The sequence below is a fragment of the Sinohyriopsis cumingii genome, chromosome 2, assembly GCF_028554795.1.
Source record: "Sinohyriopsis cumingii isolate HCF-2022 chromosome 2, ASM2855479v2, whole genome shotgun sequence".
NCBI lineage: Eukaryota > Metazoa > Mollusca > Bivalvia > Unionida > Unionidae > Sinohyriopsis > Sinohyriopsis cumingii.
The window spans coordinates 50,240,346-50,255,532 of record NC_142962.1 but is presented as its reverse complement, the minus strand read 5'-3'; the positions used below and the strand labels follow the sequence as shown (position 1 = coordinate 50,255,532).

Here is a 15,187-nt window from a genome sequence, read left to right as displayed (position 1 = left end):
TGGTTCACTGTTACTTTTGCTATCTGCTTAGCACTCCGGAAGGAACCAGACTAGACAGGGGACCAGTTTATATCACACAAAAATAGTATGATGCGATCCAGCAGGGATAGCTATTATACCTCGATCCAGTCCAGGTGGATAGGTTGCTCTTTTCAAAAGAGTCATGTTCAACATGACTGACGAGAAGACTTCCTACAGTGCAAGAAAAGTCTTAAAAAGGACAGTCACGTGGAATTTATTGTGCAGTTTAGCATCGTTAATACTTTTGTTTATACCGTTCAATTCAGGCACAATTTTAGATTTAGTATCAAACTGTTTAATTGCGACAAAAATATGGATATTGGTGATACTCATTCAGATCTTTTTCATTTGTAAATCGGCTACACACTCGTTGCCAAGTAAACAACAGAGTAAGGTAATCACATACAAGCTAAGATACTTGCATAATGTTGCTGCTCTTTAGTTTAGCTGCGAATGTGTTATAATCAGAAATCCTTACACTGTAATATACGACGTGGGTTTTATACATGGGAAGGGGACACTTTTAGCAAAATGGTCACTTGTTAAAGAAAGGGACACTTTTTGTAACAATGCCCTTTTTACAATAAAAAAAGACGATTTCAGTATTCAGATTTATAATTTAATCTTTTTGGAAGAAGAAACGGACTTAAGCACATTGATAAGTGGAGATAGTGGACATTAGAAAGGTGGGTGGGGTGGCATTTTTGAAGGATTTTGAGTGAAGGGCACTGAAGGGGGAATGCCTTGTTTATCTAAAGTACAAGTCATTTAGCTGTAGTTGGTATTTTTGAGAATTTGATTAAACAAAACTTGAAATGGCATTTGTGCACATTTTTTTCCTCATTAATCAATATTCCTTGGAAGATTATGATAAATGCCTGAGCAGCATGACCCAGTTGCTGCTAAAGGATGTCAACATTATTAGATGAGTCAAACCAAGAGGATTGAATGTCATGCTATAATATCACAATGAAAGTGTTGCATGTCAGAAAAATTGGAATTTAGTCATTGTAAAAATCCATTGCAGTCAATATTTTAATGTGGAAGTTTTGTAATGACAGCTAAATTACATATTAATAAAAAAAAGTCACCAGCCCTGACTGAAATTCCACAAGCCTGGACTCCAATTTCCATATGCCCAAAATTTCCCCTTTTTTCAATACTATTTGTCACACAATGTTACAATTGCTACAACAACAATATAAATTCAAAAGGGTTCAATAAGGGGTGTGACGGTAATGCATGTGTATACAGTGTTCATCACTACACTCATTAGAGACCATGTGTTCTTGGTGTTCAAACTTCTGCTTGATTCTCTGAGTGAATCGTGGTCAGAACCATGTAGACCAAGTTAACATGTCCATATGTTTGCAGTATGTGCAAAGAATCAATTCCACCACCACCTTCATTTTTTTTGCTGGTAAAGCTCTGTTGACCAAAAATTCTGAACTTATTTTTGTTGGGACTTTTCTGATAGCTAATTGCAGCTTAAATCGGCATCAAAACTGAATCATACTTAAAACACTATTCTGACATTTGAAATGATCATTGCGTTTTATTTATGCAGTAAAATCTGAATTCAAAGAAACATTGCTGCTGCTCACAAACTTGTTAAAAATCTATAATACATATGGCTTAAACATGCTCATTCATAGCAATGATATGAAATAACTTATGCTCCTACACATATCTAGCATCTCTATGATTTACCTATATTGGGTTGTTTTATGTCCTGATCATATGTATGCAAATTAGTACAATGGGATCATCCACTACAGTCTTCAAATAGCTATTGTCAGCCAGTTAAGTAATATTGAAATGGTGGATTATACCTGACTTCTTTGCCATTTAGTTGCTGCTATTTAAATTGCCCAAAGGATAGTTTTACATCAGTTTCAATCATGATTGTCAACTGTTTATATATGTTACGTATACCTTATTTTCTGGCCTATAAGTCGATTCGGAGAATAAGTCAAATTCACTAATTTTGTAATTTTTCCATCCTTTGTTCATATATAAGTCGATTCAGAGTATAAGATGATACCAGGTCAATAACTTGGCTTCGTTTTTTACACAAGTAACTTTCGGTTTCATGAATATTAATGGTATCAATGTATGATATTCCATATTACTGGCAATCGTGATATTGCATGATATCACTGATGCTAACATGCTTGTAATTTTGATACAAGGCAATGAGATATTCCGTTATCAATTGACACCGCTGAAATAACAGTCCATGCTTGTTTTAATTATAATATCCATTGCAACAAGCGCCACATGGCTGTGCATGCTATGTACATGTTAATTAAAGGTCTAAAGCTGTAACCTGATTATTCCAGTTGAAACCAGTCTTGAGTGCAAGATTCAACAGATGAGATAAACTCACTGAGGCTGACGATAGGGAAATGAGGCTATCCATGGGTAATCACAAATGTGAAGAAAATTAAGAGACAGAAAACAGAAAAGTTATAAATGAAAAATAAATAAAAATTATTTTTATTATACTTTAACATATCTATGAAATGCTGTATCAATGTACACAAATGAACAGTTTTTATAATGCATATTTTTTAACAAGTCAATTATAATTGAAAGCACATCAATGTTGTAATTCATTTTATTACATGTAGTAGAACTTTTCCACATTCTAATTAAGAAAATAATGATTAAGAATTCTCTTAAACATCTCTAGTATCTGAAAATCCCTTGAAGTCTTTGTCTTTCATATCGGAATGAAAAATAGCGGTTATCTCAGGGTTAAGATCATTGGAAATGTTCTCATTATCGTCTGTCTCTGTCTCATCCTCATCTGGCTTCTGTATCCCACCAACAGTTTTTGTTGTTGTAGGGTTTAACGCCATTTTTCAGCACACGATAGGCTATACATGGCAGCCAGTATTAATGGTGGAGGAAGAACCCGGGAAAACCCCGAAAAGAACCACCGACCCACGAGAAGCTACTGGCAAACTTTCTCACATACCCACATTAGCCGAATCCAAGACTCGAACCCTCGCAGACAGAGGTGAGATGGCAGTGATCCGTAACGGAGAGCGCTTTAGACCACTCGGCCACTCACAGTAGCTGATTCAGGAATCCTGTCCCATGCATATTTAACCCAATGTGCAACCTGGGAATATGTAGCGCGTCGCATACATCCTGTGTTTGTGAAGCTGTGCTCATCTGCCATCATCAAATGTTCCCACAACTTTTGAAGCTCAGCTTTGAAACAGTGTTTAACGGAAATGTCTAATGGTTGTAATAACTTTGTCATACCACCTGGGATGATGTCTAACAATGTCTTCTTGGTTTCAGTCTTCACCTTTGTCTCGGAACTAATGTGTGTATACATATAATCCATAATGAGAAGAGACTTCTTAGCGGGGAAAAATGCATAAAAGATCGATAATACCATATTGCCGTATTTTTTTATACAAAATTAATAATTAATTGTTGGTGAGAAAATACAATGATTGATGCATAAGCTGTCTTATTGTCATTACAATATCTACTGGTGTTTATTAACAAATGGACAAAGGACTTCACAGAAAATACCTTTAAAATACCTTTAAATGTTATCATTAATTAGTTCTCCTTATAAAGTCTGTCACCGTAACAAAACACCACGTGCATTTGAAAATGAGTTCAGAAGCTCTTTGATATTTTCTTATACAACAAAAATTACATCTCAGTACATGCTATGGTCAACTAGTCTTATTGTTTTATTATAGTCATATAAACGTAAAATATAAAAACCTTGTCATTCTCTATCATAAATTTGAAAGCCACGGACTCCGTTAAATCGATTCGTATATATACATATACTATCTTTTAAGTGTTTGTTCTGTTTTGACTTGGATATAATTAACGTTTTATTGCAAATCTATTCAACGATATACCCCTCTATTATCTTTATTGACGAGTGTGAATAACAAGTAATGCGTATGATCGCTTGTCCTTATAACAAATTCTGCATGGACAACGGCTTCACTAGTACAGTGACAGATTTTCATTTCTTTCCCTAAAGAGAGCCTCATTTCCCTACTGGTTGCCTCGCTGATTTGACCTATTCTGTTGATTCTTGCCCTCAATCTGGTTTCAGCTGGAATAACCAAAGCACTAAGCATGTTAATTATCGTGTAAATAATACTGCATAGTCATGTGGTTGTTGTGACAATGCACATCATAATTAAAACAAGAATGAATTGTTGATTTATCGGTGTTTATTGATAATGGAATATAGTAGGGTCATAATACATAAGGATATCACAATCGTCGGGTAAGTCTTTATTTCTCTCTGTAAAAATTACACATAAAAACCACCCTAATAAATACGGTCTTGTACGCTGACAAAATTTTGTTTCATCTCTCTCTCTCTCTCATATACACATGCACACTCGCACGCATTAACTAAACATGATTTCAGGTTCTTTATTTTTCATTGCAATTTGATAATGAGAGTATTGTTGCTTTAAAAGTACAAGTTGCACTAAAATCAGCAATGGCACGTACAAAGCAAACAGCACAAAAGTCCACAGGACCAAACATTGTACCATTGTGATGTGCAATGGAAGATTACTACGACAAGAGTGATTAGAATCATGGAATATTATACGTAAAAGTATAATGATATTCAATAGTAAATACAAAATTCTGAACTGATAACAAGAGAACTGTACTCACAGATTACATGTGCACAAACAAGAATGTCACGGCTAAAAGAAGTAACCGAACTGGAAAAATTCTTCGATACAAAGCAAATAGATACAGAGGAGGATCTTTTTTAGAATGTACATATAAGTCAGGAACACAAGAAATAAATATGAGAGATAGAGGTAGAGAAAAGACCTAGCATGTCAAAAGTACTGATAACCTTGGGATTATTCGACAAGAACTTTATTGGCCTTGCGGATTCGTTGAATAGGAAAGGAGACAAAGCATTTCTACTAAGGCCTAAAGGGAACACACCAATACTTCCATATGGACAACTGAATTTTGGACGGCTGAATCTTGGCATAAAGAAACCAGCACCCTTTCTACGGAAGATTAAGAAAAGAACAGCTGAACTACGCTTACATGACATCCCATTAGAAGTACCATTAGACGTGACAGTGCCAAAATTTGAAGAAAAAAATTCAAACTCAAAGTTACAAAAGAAAGAATGGACACACACACACACACACACACACACTGGATTTCCCATACAAAAAATGGAGCTAGAATCATAGAAATAGAAAAGGAAAAAATCAGGACAATGAAGAAAGTGTTCTTTATCCATGGATTCCTATTGAGAACATTGTATAAGGGGTGCATATGTCATAGAGAATGTCAGAAATATGGAAATGTAGCACAGACACCCCAGAAATGCCCAACAGCTAAAGAAATAAAACACGGAAAACAACCCGTAGTAGTGAAACCATCACAAACTCCCAACAGAAAGCCAACCAGCTAAGGTTGCAATCAGTACATTTAATCCAGGCTTATTACACTGTACCTACTCAGCTGGGTCAAGGGAGCCATACCCGGTAAGCCATAAACTACAGTCACTCAGTTCACAAGTTTTGACTATCAAGAGGGCATTCAGATCTCAGGAAATTTAAATAATTAATTCAGAAATATCTAGAACGTCATTAGGTCATTCAGATGTTTTAAAACTTACCAATGAGAGCATAAAGGTATAAACATTTTGATGGCCATTTTATTGGTTTTGTGACTTCAGAATTATTATGACTTACAGAGTAGCCCCTTCTTGTATGTATGACTAGGAGGTGTCTTCTGTTTCTACTTAGTATTGGACAAGGCACATCCAAGTCAAATACTCATATACATGTATTTCATTTTTGTAAGTGATGTGTAGTTTGACATTATACTTATATCAATTCAAAATTTCATATGACTCTTGTAGACAAATGGTTTTTCAGTGTGTTTCCAAGGCAGTTTTAGGGCCTGCTACCCAATCAACAGCTGAGTGGACCATGTGTTGGTTTGGTTATTAGATGTGCCAAATAGTATACATTTACTTCTGGAACATTGTATTGTTTGACTGCATCATAATTCACATGTTTCTAAGGATGTAAATTCATGCTTGCAAACCTAGAATTCAACTAATGCATTTACCTTGGGGGGGGATGAGAAAGCTTGCCAGTAGCTTCTTGTGGGTCGGTGGTTCTTTCCGGGGTGTTCCGGGTTCTTCCTCCACCATTAATACTGGCCGCCATGTATAGCCTATCGTGTGCTGAAAAATGGCGTTAAACCCTACAACAACAACAACAACAACAACCTTGGGGGGACGATGGATTCCTCAAATCATTAAAGTTCTGTTAGAGTGAGATATTTACTATTCCTGCAGAATCTTCATTAATCTTTCCAATAAAACAATGTCAGAAACCTATTTAGATTCTCCACACTTTTATTTCTTTAATATCACCATCATATGTAATTATAAACTTAAGTATTTCATGTACTGAAAATTCCTATCAGCCATTCCATTTTTAAAGGATTACCAATCATCAGTGCACATATTCAGGGTTGTATTGTTTGTTTATTATGAAAATCCACACAATGATAGTAATGTCTAAATATGAAATTTTCACCCTGCTTTCACTGTTGTGCAATAGGTACTGCCTTCATGGGCAAAGTGTATCTTGTATCAGAATAGAGTGACATAATGAGAAATTAGGAAAAGTGACAAAGATTGTCAGAAACATATTTAGATTCTCTACACTTTTATTTCTTTAATTTCCTAATTTCTCATCATGTGATATTAAAGAAATATGGTGAGCATCACCATATAATTATGTACACATTTGTGAACGAGTTTTGAAAACCAGACCTAATTAACCTTGGACTCAAGTCAAAGGTCATTGCATGCATTTTTTGTACTCCACTGAGCTTATAAACACAGTGACTTGTACTAGTAAATTTTGACCATACTTTATATTTAACTACATTCCAGTGAACCAGTTGATAGTCCGCACTCAGACATTGATTTTAAGGTCAAAGGTCATGACTGGTTTTTAGTTTTACTGGCTTGGGATGAAACAAACAACTATAAATGTTATTTTATCATTCTAGTTTGTGGATATATCTACTAAATACCTTAAATAATGCCACATAAATAACATTTTATCTCCAGAATTACTAATTATTGGTTTTACCAGACTCAGCACATGATATTAAGAATGATTGTCTGTCTATAATTAAGGTTTAGGGTCAATGGCCATAAAAGGAATATACTAACACATCTACGCGTAAACAATGAAGGAAATATTTTTATATCAAAATTGGTACATTGGACTATTTCAAGAAGATAGTTTAAGTCCTCAAGATTTAAAAACAAGAAATGGTCTTATTTGGGATTCTTAGACATTCTTTTTGCAAGTAAAGTGCAGTCCTTTCAAGGGACTCTTGTTAATAATGCTCTTTGACCAGTATTCCAGACTCTTGATGACTCCTAATGCTAAAATTCAAAGGAAAACAAAGCAAAAATTCATCATCAGTTTTTTTGTCAGCAACATTATCATAAACTGTATTGACTTCCTTGTTCATGGTGTTATACTTTTTCAGAAAAGTTGTCACTTTTTAAAAACAATTCAACAATTTCTTTAAATGTCTTGCTCTGCAAAATAAGTTTTTGTTTTGCATTCAGAATGTCATTAACGTAATATGTTTTCATTCATTCATTTTATCTCACAATTATCTTTTCTTGCAATTACAGATTGGCAGCCTCCTGAAATATGTAGCAGTTTTTCTAGCAGTTGTCACTTTCTTCTGTGTCGTTACGATTCTTTTTGGAGCACCTTTGACTGAGTAAGATCCATGGACAAATAAATCATAGAATGTGTACTTTTTACAGGGCATATTTAAGTGGACAATTCTGATCTTATTATTTGTAGTGTACAAGTACAGGGTCATTTGAATATTGTAATTAAAATTTCAAGTTAATAAATTATGATTTACAATACATATATGTAATCTTATACTTAGATTTAAGCATAGTCAGGAAATATAGTATAACAGTTGGAAATATTATGTTCAGAACTTAAAGAAACATACATGCATTCATTATATTGTTGTTGCTTAAAACTCTGTGAAAAGTAAATAAATTTCAGAAGATATTCCTAATATTAAGGTTTAATAAAGAAATCACTGCAAACTTTTTCATCTAGTTTCTGTTGTAAACTTTTTTTATTGATGGGTGATGTTTGTGTAGAGGTAATTACATGTGTTTGTTGACAACTGAATTGATGACATCTTCCTATCCAGAAAGATTTGATGTTGTACAGGGTACAAAGTATGCCAAAAGTTGATGGGGGGATCATGTTTAGTTTTACTATAGGCATTGGTTAATTTCCTGTGGGATTAATTACAATTCCTTCCATACAAAACAATGCTGAATATATTCTGACTTCATTCTGAGGTAACCTAATGAAAAGATTGTCAAAAATTGCCACAAGTAGATCAATCAATCAAGATCAATCAATCAAGAATACATCAATTTAGTCTTGGTGTTTGAAAGTCAATATAGCTTCAAATCTTGAACTATGTTGGAAATATCCAACCTTTGTACTGTATTCTCTTTCAAAATCTTCATCTTGATTGGTATATCCAATATTTGTAATGTATACACAGCTGGATTCAAAATCTGAATCCATGATAACTACATTTTGAACTTGTTGTCATTGTTACCATCTGTACTCACTTATAAATCAAGCCAAACTGCAAACAACATAAACTCTGGTCTGCCATCACGTACTGTGCTGACAGATCAGGGTTTGTGTTGTTTGTTCTACTGATTATTCCTAACAGGCTGCAATGACCAGATGTTGCTGGCACAGATCAGGGTCTGTGCAGTTTGACTTATAAGTGAGTATATAAAGTATTTAGACATTGTTTTCTCACCCGTAATGCTCTCTCACCGTAATGCTCTCTTTCATCGAGCTGAATAAATTTGTTCTTAGGTGGATCACATGTATCTTTATTCAAAAATTGTTTGCCTAATTCCAGTATCTTTGAAGACCAGATATGATTTAAGATTTTTTTAGCACAGAAATTTGTTCCATCTTTAATTGGTATTGCACAAATTTATTGTCTGTCTTTGCAAACAAAATTTACACCGTTAATTATCTTTCAGGTCAAGAGCAGAGACTTTTCATTTTGCCCTGTTATTATCAGTGGTTGGAACTTTCCCAGGACTGATGACATGCGGTGTTAACCTCGATGAATGGAGCAGAATATTTGTACTGAGCAGGTCTGTCATAAATTGATACAATCTAATGGTATTTATACAAATTTTGATTTTTAAATTGCACCATCATCAGACACAGCTGTTAAGATTTTTAGAGTTGTGTAACAGAAGGGAATAAAAGATCTCAGAGTTTAGAGTTATGGAGCTTTTATTTTTTCCTATTCTCTAGTTTTAGTATTTTTATATGCCTGTCTTAAGTTGGGTTTATTATGTTAAGACATCTGTGCACTCTTAACATACCTAGTGTTAGGGTTATACATATATATATATAATTATTAGATCATGTGTCATATACTTTAGCTATGCCTCCTGCCTCAGGGTCAAGGTCTTGACATTGAAAAATATTATTCTTTGACTGGTATCCTTGTCTGGAGTATAACTTTTAAGCCACTGAAGACATGTTAATAAAACAGTGTGTGTGTGTGTATATATATATATATATATATATATATATAAACTGATTCAATATTTCAGTCCAGAATATGGTGTTGAAGTTGTTGCATACTGGATATCCTTGTGTAGTATCTTTGGGGCCTGGCTTGGGGCCTTCCCCATACCATTAGACTGGGACAGACCATGGCAGGTAAAGGAAAATATTTTTTTAAAAATTTTATTGGAGAACCATCTCATGTGTCTAATACAGAAAATGTTTAATGATAGTAAAATTTCAAGACATGATTCCATATCATCATAATATTAATTTATTTTCAGGCATTTAGTATAGGCAGTTGATATATAAGTCATATTGGCATTTGCTTTGGGCCAGTTGGCAACCACAAAATCTCAGTAGATTATTGGAAGTATAATTTCCATTTGCTACAACTATATGGTTTTAAACTAAGTAACAGAAAAAAGGAAGACCATCAAGTTTAGTAACATTCAATAAATAATTTATTTCCTTTGAATGCATTAAAATTTAAAATTAAATTACAGTATTGTGAATCAAATCTCATATAGTCCTAAACATTCTATCACAAGTTCAAATGTATAGTGTTCCAAATGAATTCCAGTAGAGTTCTGAGTAAATTCCAATTTTGAATGTGCTGATGTGTCAATAATCTTAAATATACTGATGTGACAATAGTCTTGATGTATCACAATGATATAATCCAAAATGTCTTTGAATGAATTTACAAGGATCCCAAAATAGCATTTTAGTCCAAATGTCAAATAAACACTGTGTAATTACAAGGAATAATTTTAATAAATAAATCCTCCCGAAATGTAACTGAACGCAGCTAAAAAGAATGATTCTACTATACACGTTAAAATAAGAATAAATAATTCTTATGTAAAAAGAACCTTATTTGTCCTACATTGCAATAACATTTTTCTGAAAATACTTGATCCTCCTAATGGAAAGTTATCCCATACCGTAAACAATTTTTTTTCTAGAATCTTCTAAAGTCAGAATCAATGATATGTAGAACTCAAACACAAATAAACCTGTTTTTTTAATTATAAAAATGATATTAGGTAGGCCCAAAATCCTACCCTCCTTTATGCACAAATGTCAAGCACACAATACAAATTAAATATGTGTAACACATATAGCATGAGTCGTACAATATAATATCTGCAGATTCCAAATATTATTCTCAGGAAATTAATTTTAAATTCGCCATGAAACCCACAATCTCAGATAATGACATAAATGTATACATTTCTTCTCACATCTTCATAGTTACTTGATTTAGATCAAGACATAAATGATTTTGGCAAATAGCCTTTATATATACCTTGTGTCACCACACTGCAGTTATATTGTGTGACAACCAAAACGATATTACCAAATTAAATATCAGTTTTGATGTTGACTTGGTTACACTAAAAATTCCAAAGATGACACAAGTTCATTGAAGGGATTCTGTTACAGCGGTTCCATAAGTTGCAGCGTGGGCAATGAAAAATTGAGCAAGTTGCTGCAGAGGCAATTAAAAGTTGAGCGAGTTTCTACAGTGGCAGTGAAAATTTGAGTATGTTTTAAATGTAATGAAAAGTTGAGCAAGTTGTTGCAGAAGCAGTGAAAACAGCATGTTGCTGCAGAGGCAATAAAAAGTTGATAGCATTGGGTATTTTCCAGTTCCTTCAAAGGATGGACTTAAAAGTACAGTCACAAGGTTTGCACAGTCTGTAAACTACTCAGTTTGTGCTTGATCTTTGAAAACTCCATGAATTGGATATGATGGCTATTTTCTCTGAAAATTCCTTGAATTTGTTTGAAAGTTCCTCCAATTTAGAAACAGAAACTCTTTGAAAACCTTGAAGCAAATATAATGATATAAAAAAGGAGTATTTTGATAGAAAACAGCTAGTAAATAAGATGGAATATAGTGAACTCAGAGTTCACACATTTTTATGATGATCTAAAGTGAATTAATTTAACAAGGGTAAGTAAACTGTATAAGCATGTGGTGTCTGCTAACAGGTTTATTAAAAACCTATAAACCATGAACGAAAAGCAGTGTGTATACAATTTGAAATGGGTCATGGACAAACTGTACAAGGGATGGATTGAACCTTTTAAGGGAGATAAGCGTAAGGCCTTATGCACTGCCTGGGGGAATCTGCCAGAAAGTTGCATTTGAAGCATGAGAAGCGTAAAATGCATGTTCTTAACCTTGGGTAAATATTAGCTCATTTTTTGAAAATATAAGTTTGCTGATATACTCAAGAAGGAACTAATTACTGAGAATTGAAGTTTCATTAAGCTCACCCACCCCAGAACTTACAGAGGTCACTTGAACACAAAGTTTCTACCAATGATATGTTAAAAGCTGAGATGTTATTGACATTAAAACCTATAACTGGTTACCAGTCATGCAGATCATCAGAGGACACTAGTAAACCATTTAAATGGATATTTCCAGATATTGATATTAATAAACAGTTTTCATGTGGCGAGAGGAAGGCAGAATAAACAAGTGTCACGAGTGTTATATATTGCAAAACATTTCATGAAGTTGCTTAAATCAAAAATTAGAAGATGCAGGAGAAGCAAGTGGATATTCATGTGACTAAACATTGACCACATATAGCTGAGAAGTGCTTTTTTTTCTTTTAAAACTGATTCATCCTGTTATGAAAACAAAAACTTGTGTTTCAGTTGTTAAAACCTTAAATAATTATGTGATGTGTTTGAATTTGTGTCATGGTCCAGACAGAACTAGAGTGATTTCCAGAATGAATATGTGTGCTAAAAATTGGTAATACAAATGGGGCTGAATAAATTCTTGGAAACTGGACATGGTCCTTGAAAACTCATTGAATTTTTCTACCCGAGGTCTGTATGGACTTTGTATCACATTTATAAATGCTGGTATAAACTAGAACCATGTTCTGATTACTGGTATTTGAACTTATGTTAATCAATTTTGAATCTGCCAGTAAGCTAGGACAACAAAGGTTTTATTAAATTTAAATCCATAGCTGCTAGTGGAATGAGTACATTATTTAGAATATTTTGATATAATTTAGAATTTGATGTTTTTGACAATTTCATATATTGACTGTATATGTTATAGTAGTAAATTTACAGCCGCTGTAGTGTGTAGTATTCATGTTTAGTTGAATTTCACTTGCTAATAATTTTTCGAAAATTGACCATGATAGTATATGTGCCTCTAGATACATATCAGTTATTTATCTCAGAAACATTTCCCCATGAAGTAATGTGAATTAATTTACTTTTGTGGGCATCACTTTTATTGTGTTTGTGAAAAATTAAATTTTCTTCAGTACTTAAATACTTAAAGTGAGAAAGGAGTTCCTATTATTTCCACAGTGCTTAAATATGGAAAGTGGGAAAGGAGTTCCTGTTGTTTCCACAGTGCTTAAATACCAAAAGTGGGAAAGGAGTTCCCATTGTTTCAGTAGTGCTTAAATGCCAAAAGTGGGAAAGGGGTTCCTATTGTTTCCACAGTGCTTAAATACCAAAAGTGGGAAAGGGGTTCCTATTGTTTCCACAGTGCTTAAATACCAAATGTGGGAAAGGGGTTCCTATTGTTTCCACATTGCTTAAATACCTGGAGTGGGAAAGGTGGTCCTATTGTTTCCACACAAGGTTCATTGTACACAGACTCTCTAAGGTCACTATATATATTATATATGTTTGTATTAACCATGAAATCCTTAAAAAACATTTTTAGAGCCCACAGTAATTAGTTTACATTATTTTTTTAACTTAGCACTCAAAAGAAGTTAGCAAAGATTACACAGCTTCTCTCACATTGTGGTGTTTTTAATTTAACTGTCATTTTAGTAGATTGGTATTCATATTGCATCCTCCATTTAGTGTTTGTGAAATTTGTAATTACTGTTATTTCATTTTATTTTTCCAGGTGTGGCCCATCAGCTGCATTCTAGGCACCCTGGGCGGTTACACAGTAGGTTTGATCTTGTCATCAGTGCATCTCCTCATCAGTTATTACAAAATGGTCAGACATAAACATTCATGACCAGTCAAAATGTGGTGAACATTGGACACTATCGGTTGGGGTTCATACTAGTCAAAAGGCCGCCTATGAGACACATCTTGCTCAAAAAAGAATACCTCTTTATATGAATTCAAAGTACATGGATAATCAGATGCCATCATTTATGCATATCTGCAGTAAAATGTGGGGAAAAGCACATATGTGGAAATAAGTGTATACAGAAAATAAATACACTTGGTCGCTCTGCTATTTTTGTAGTGAAAATGAGCACAGATATTGTTGCAAAACTAGAACCTACATTAAGAACGAACTTCATTCTTCCTGGACATTGTTTGTTCCTATTTTCATAATAAAAATGACTATTTACATTGCTCTGATTCTGTCTATTTTTTAAAAATCTTTTCACTAATTACCATATAATATGCTGCAAAGTTTTATTAGTATTAACACTTTGGATGTAAACTGAATCAAAATCAGTTTCACTAATGTAAGTGCATATAAAACATAAGCACATATATGACCATCATTAGTTTTCAAAATAAATGTATGCACTTGTTATTCTGATGCTACGACATTATAGATTGTTTGTGAGTGGTATTATCATGCTACAGTATTATAGATTGTCAGTGGTATGATCATGCTATGGTATTATAGATTGTGAGTGGTATGACCATGCTATGGTATTATAGATTGTTTGTCAGTGGTATGATCATGCTACAGTATTATAGATTGTCAGTGATATGACCATGCTATGGTATTATAGATTGTGAGTGGTATTATCATGCTACAGTATTATAGATTGTTTGGTATGACCATGCTACGGTATTATAGATTGTTTGTCAGTGATATGACCATGCTATGGTATTATAGATTGTTTGTCAGTGGTATGACCAGGCTATGGTATTATAGATTGTCAGTGGTATGACCATGCTGCGGTATTATAGATTGTCAGTGGTATGACCATGCTGTGGTATTATAGATTGTTTGTCAGTGGTATGACCATGCTACAGTATTATAGATTGTCAGTGGTATGATCATGCTGTGGTATCATATTGTTTGTCAGTGGTATGATCATGCTACGGTATTATAGATTGTTTGTCAGTGGTATGATCATGCTGCGGTATCATTGTTTGTCAGTGGTATGACCATGCTATGGTATTATAGATCGTTTGTCAGTGGTATGACCATGCTATGGTATTATAGATTGTTTATCAGTGGTATGATCATGCTACAGTATTATAGATTGTTTGTCAGTGGTATGACCATGCTACGGTATTATAGATTGTTTGTCAGTGGTATGACCATGCTACGGTATTATAGATTGTTTGTCAGTGGTATGACCATGCTACGGTATTATAGATTGTTTGTCAGTGGTATGATCATGCTACGGTATTATAGATTGTTTGTCAGTGGTGTGACCATGCTACAGTATTATAGATTGTTTGTCAGTGGTATGATCATGCTATGGTATTATAGATTGTTT

At 33.8% G+C, this 15,187-nt stretch overlaps 1 protein-coding gene across 1 annotated transcript; it reads left to right on the top strand.

The window, feature by feature from the left end:
• Positions 1 to 14: 14 nt before the first annotated feature.
• On the top strand, positions 15 to 14,074 carry LOC149804816 (GPI ethanolamine phosphate transferase, stabilizing subunit-like). The gene is made up of 5 exons (XM_089944963.1): positions 15 to 415; positions 7,739 to 7,830; positions 9,155 to 9,271; positions 9,743 to 9,851; positions 13,609 to 14,074. The coding sequence occupies exons 1-5, from the start codon at positions 164 to 166 to the stop codon at positions 13,723 to 13,725; spliced, it is 687 nt and encodes a 228-aa protein (XP_089801089.1). The 5' UTR covers positions 15 to 163; the 3' UTR covers positions 13,726 to 14,074.
• Positions 14,075 to 15,187: the final 1,113 nt, after the last annotated feature.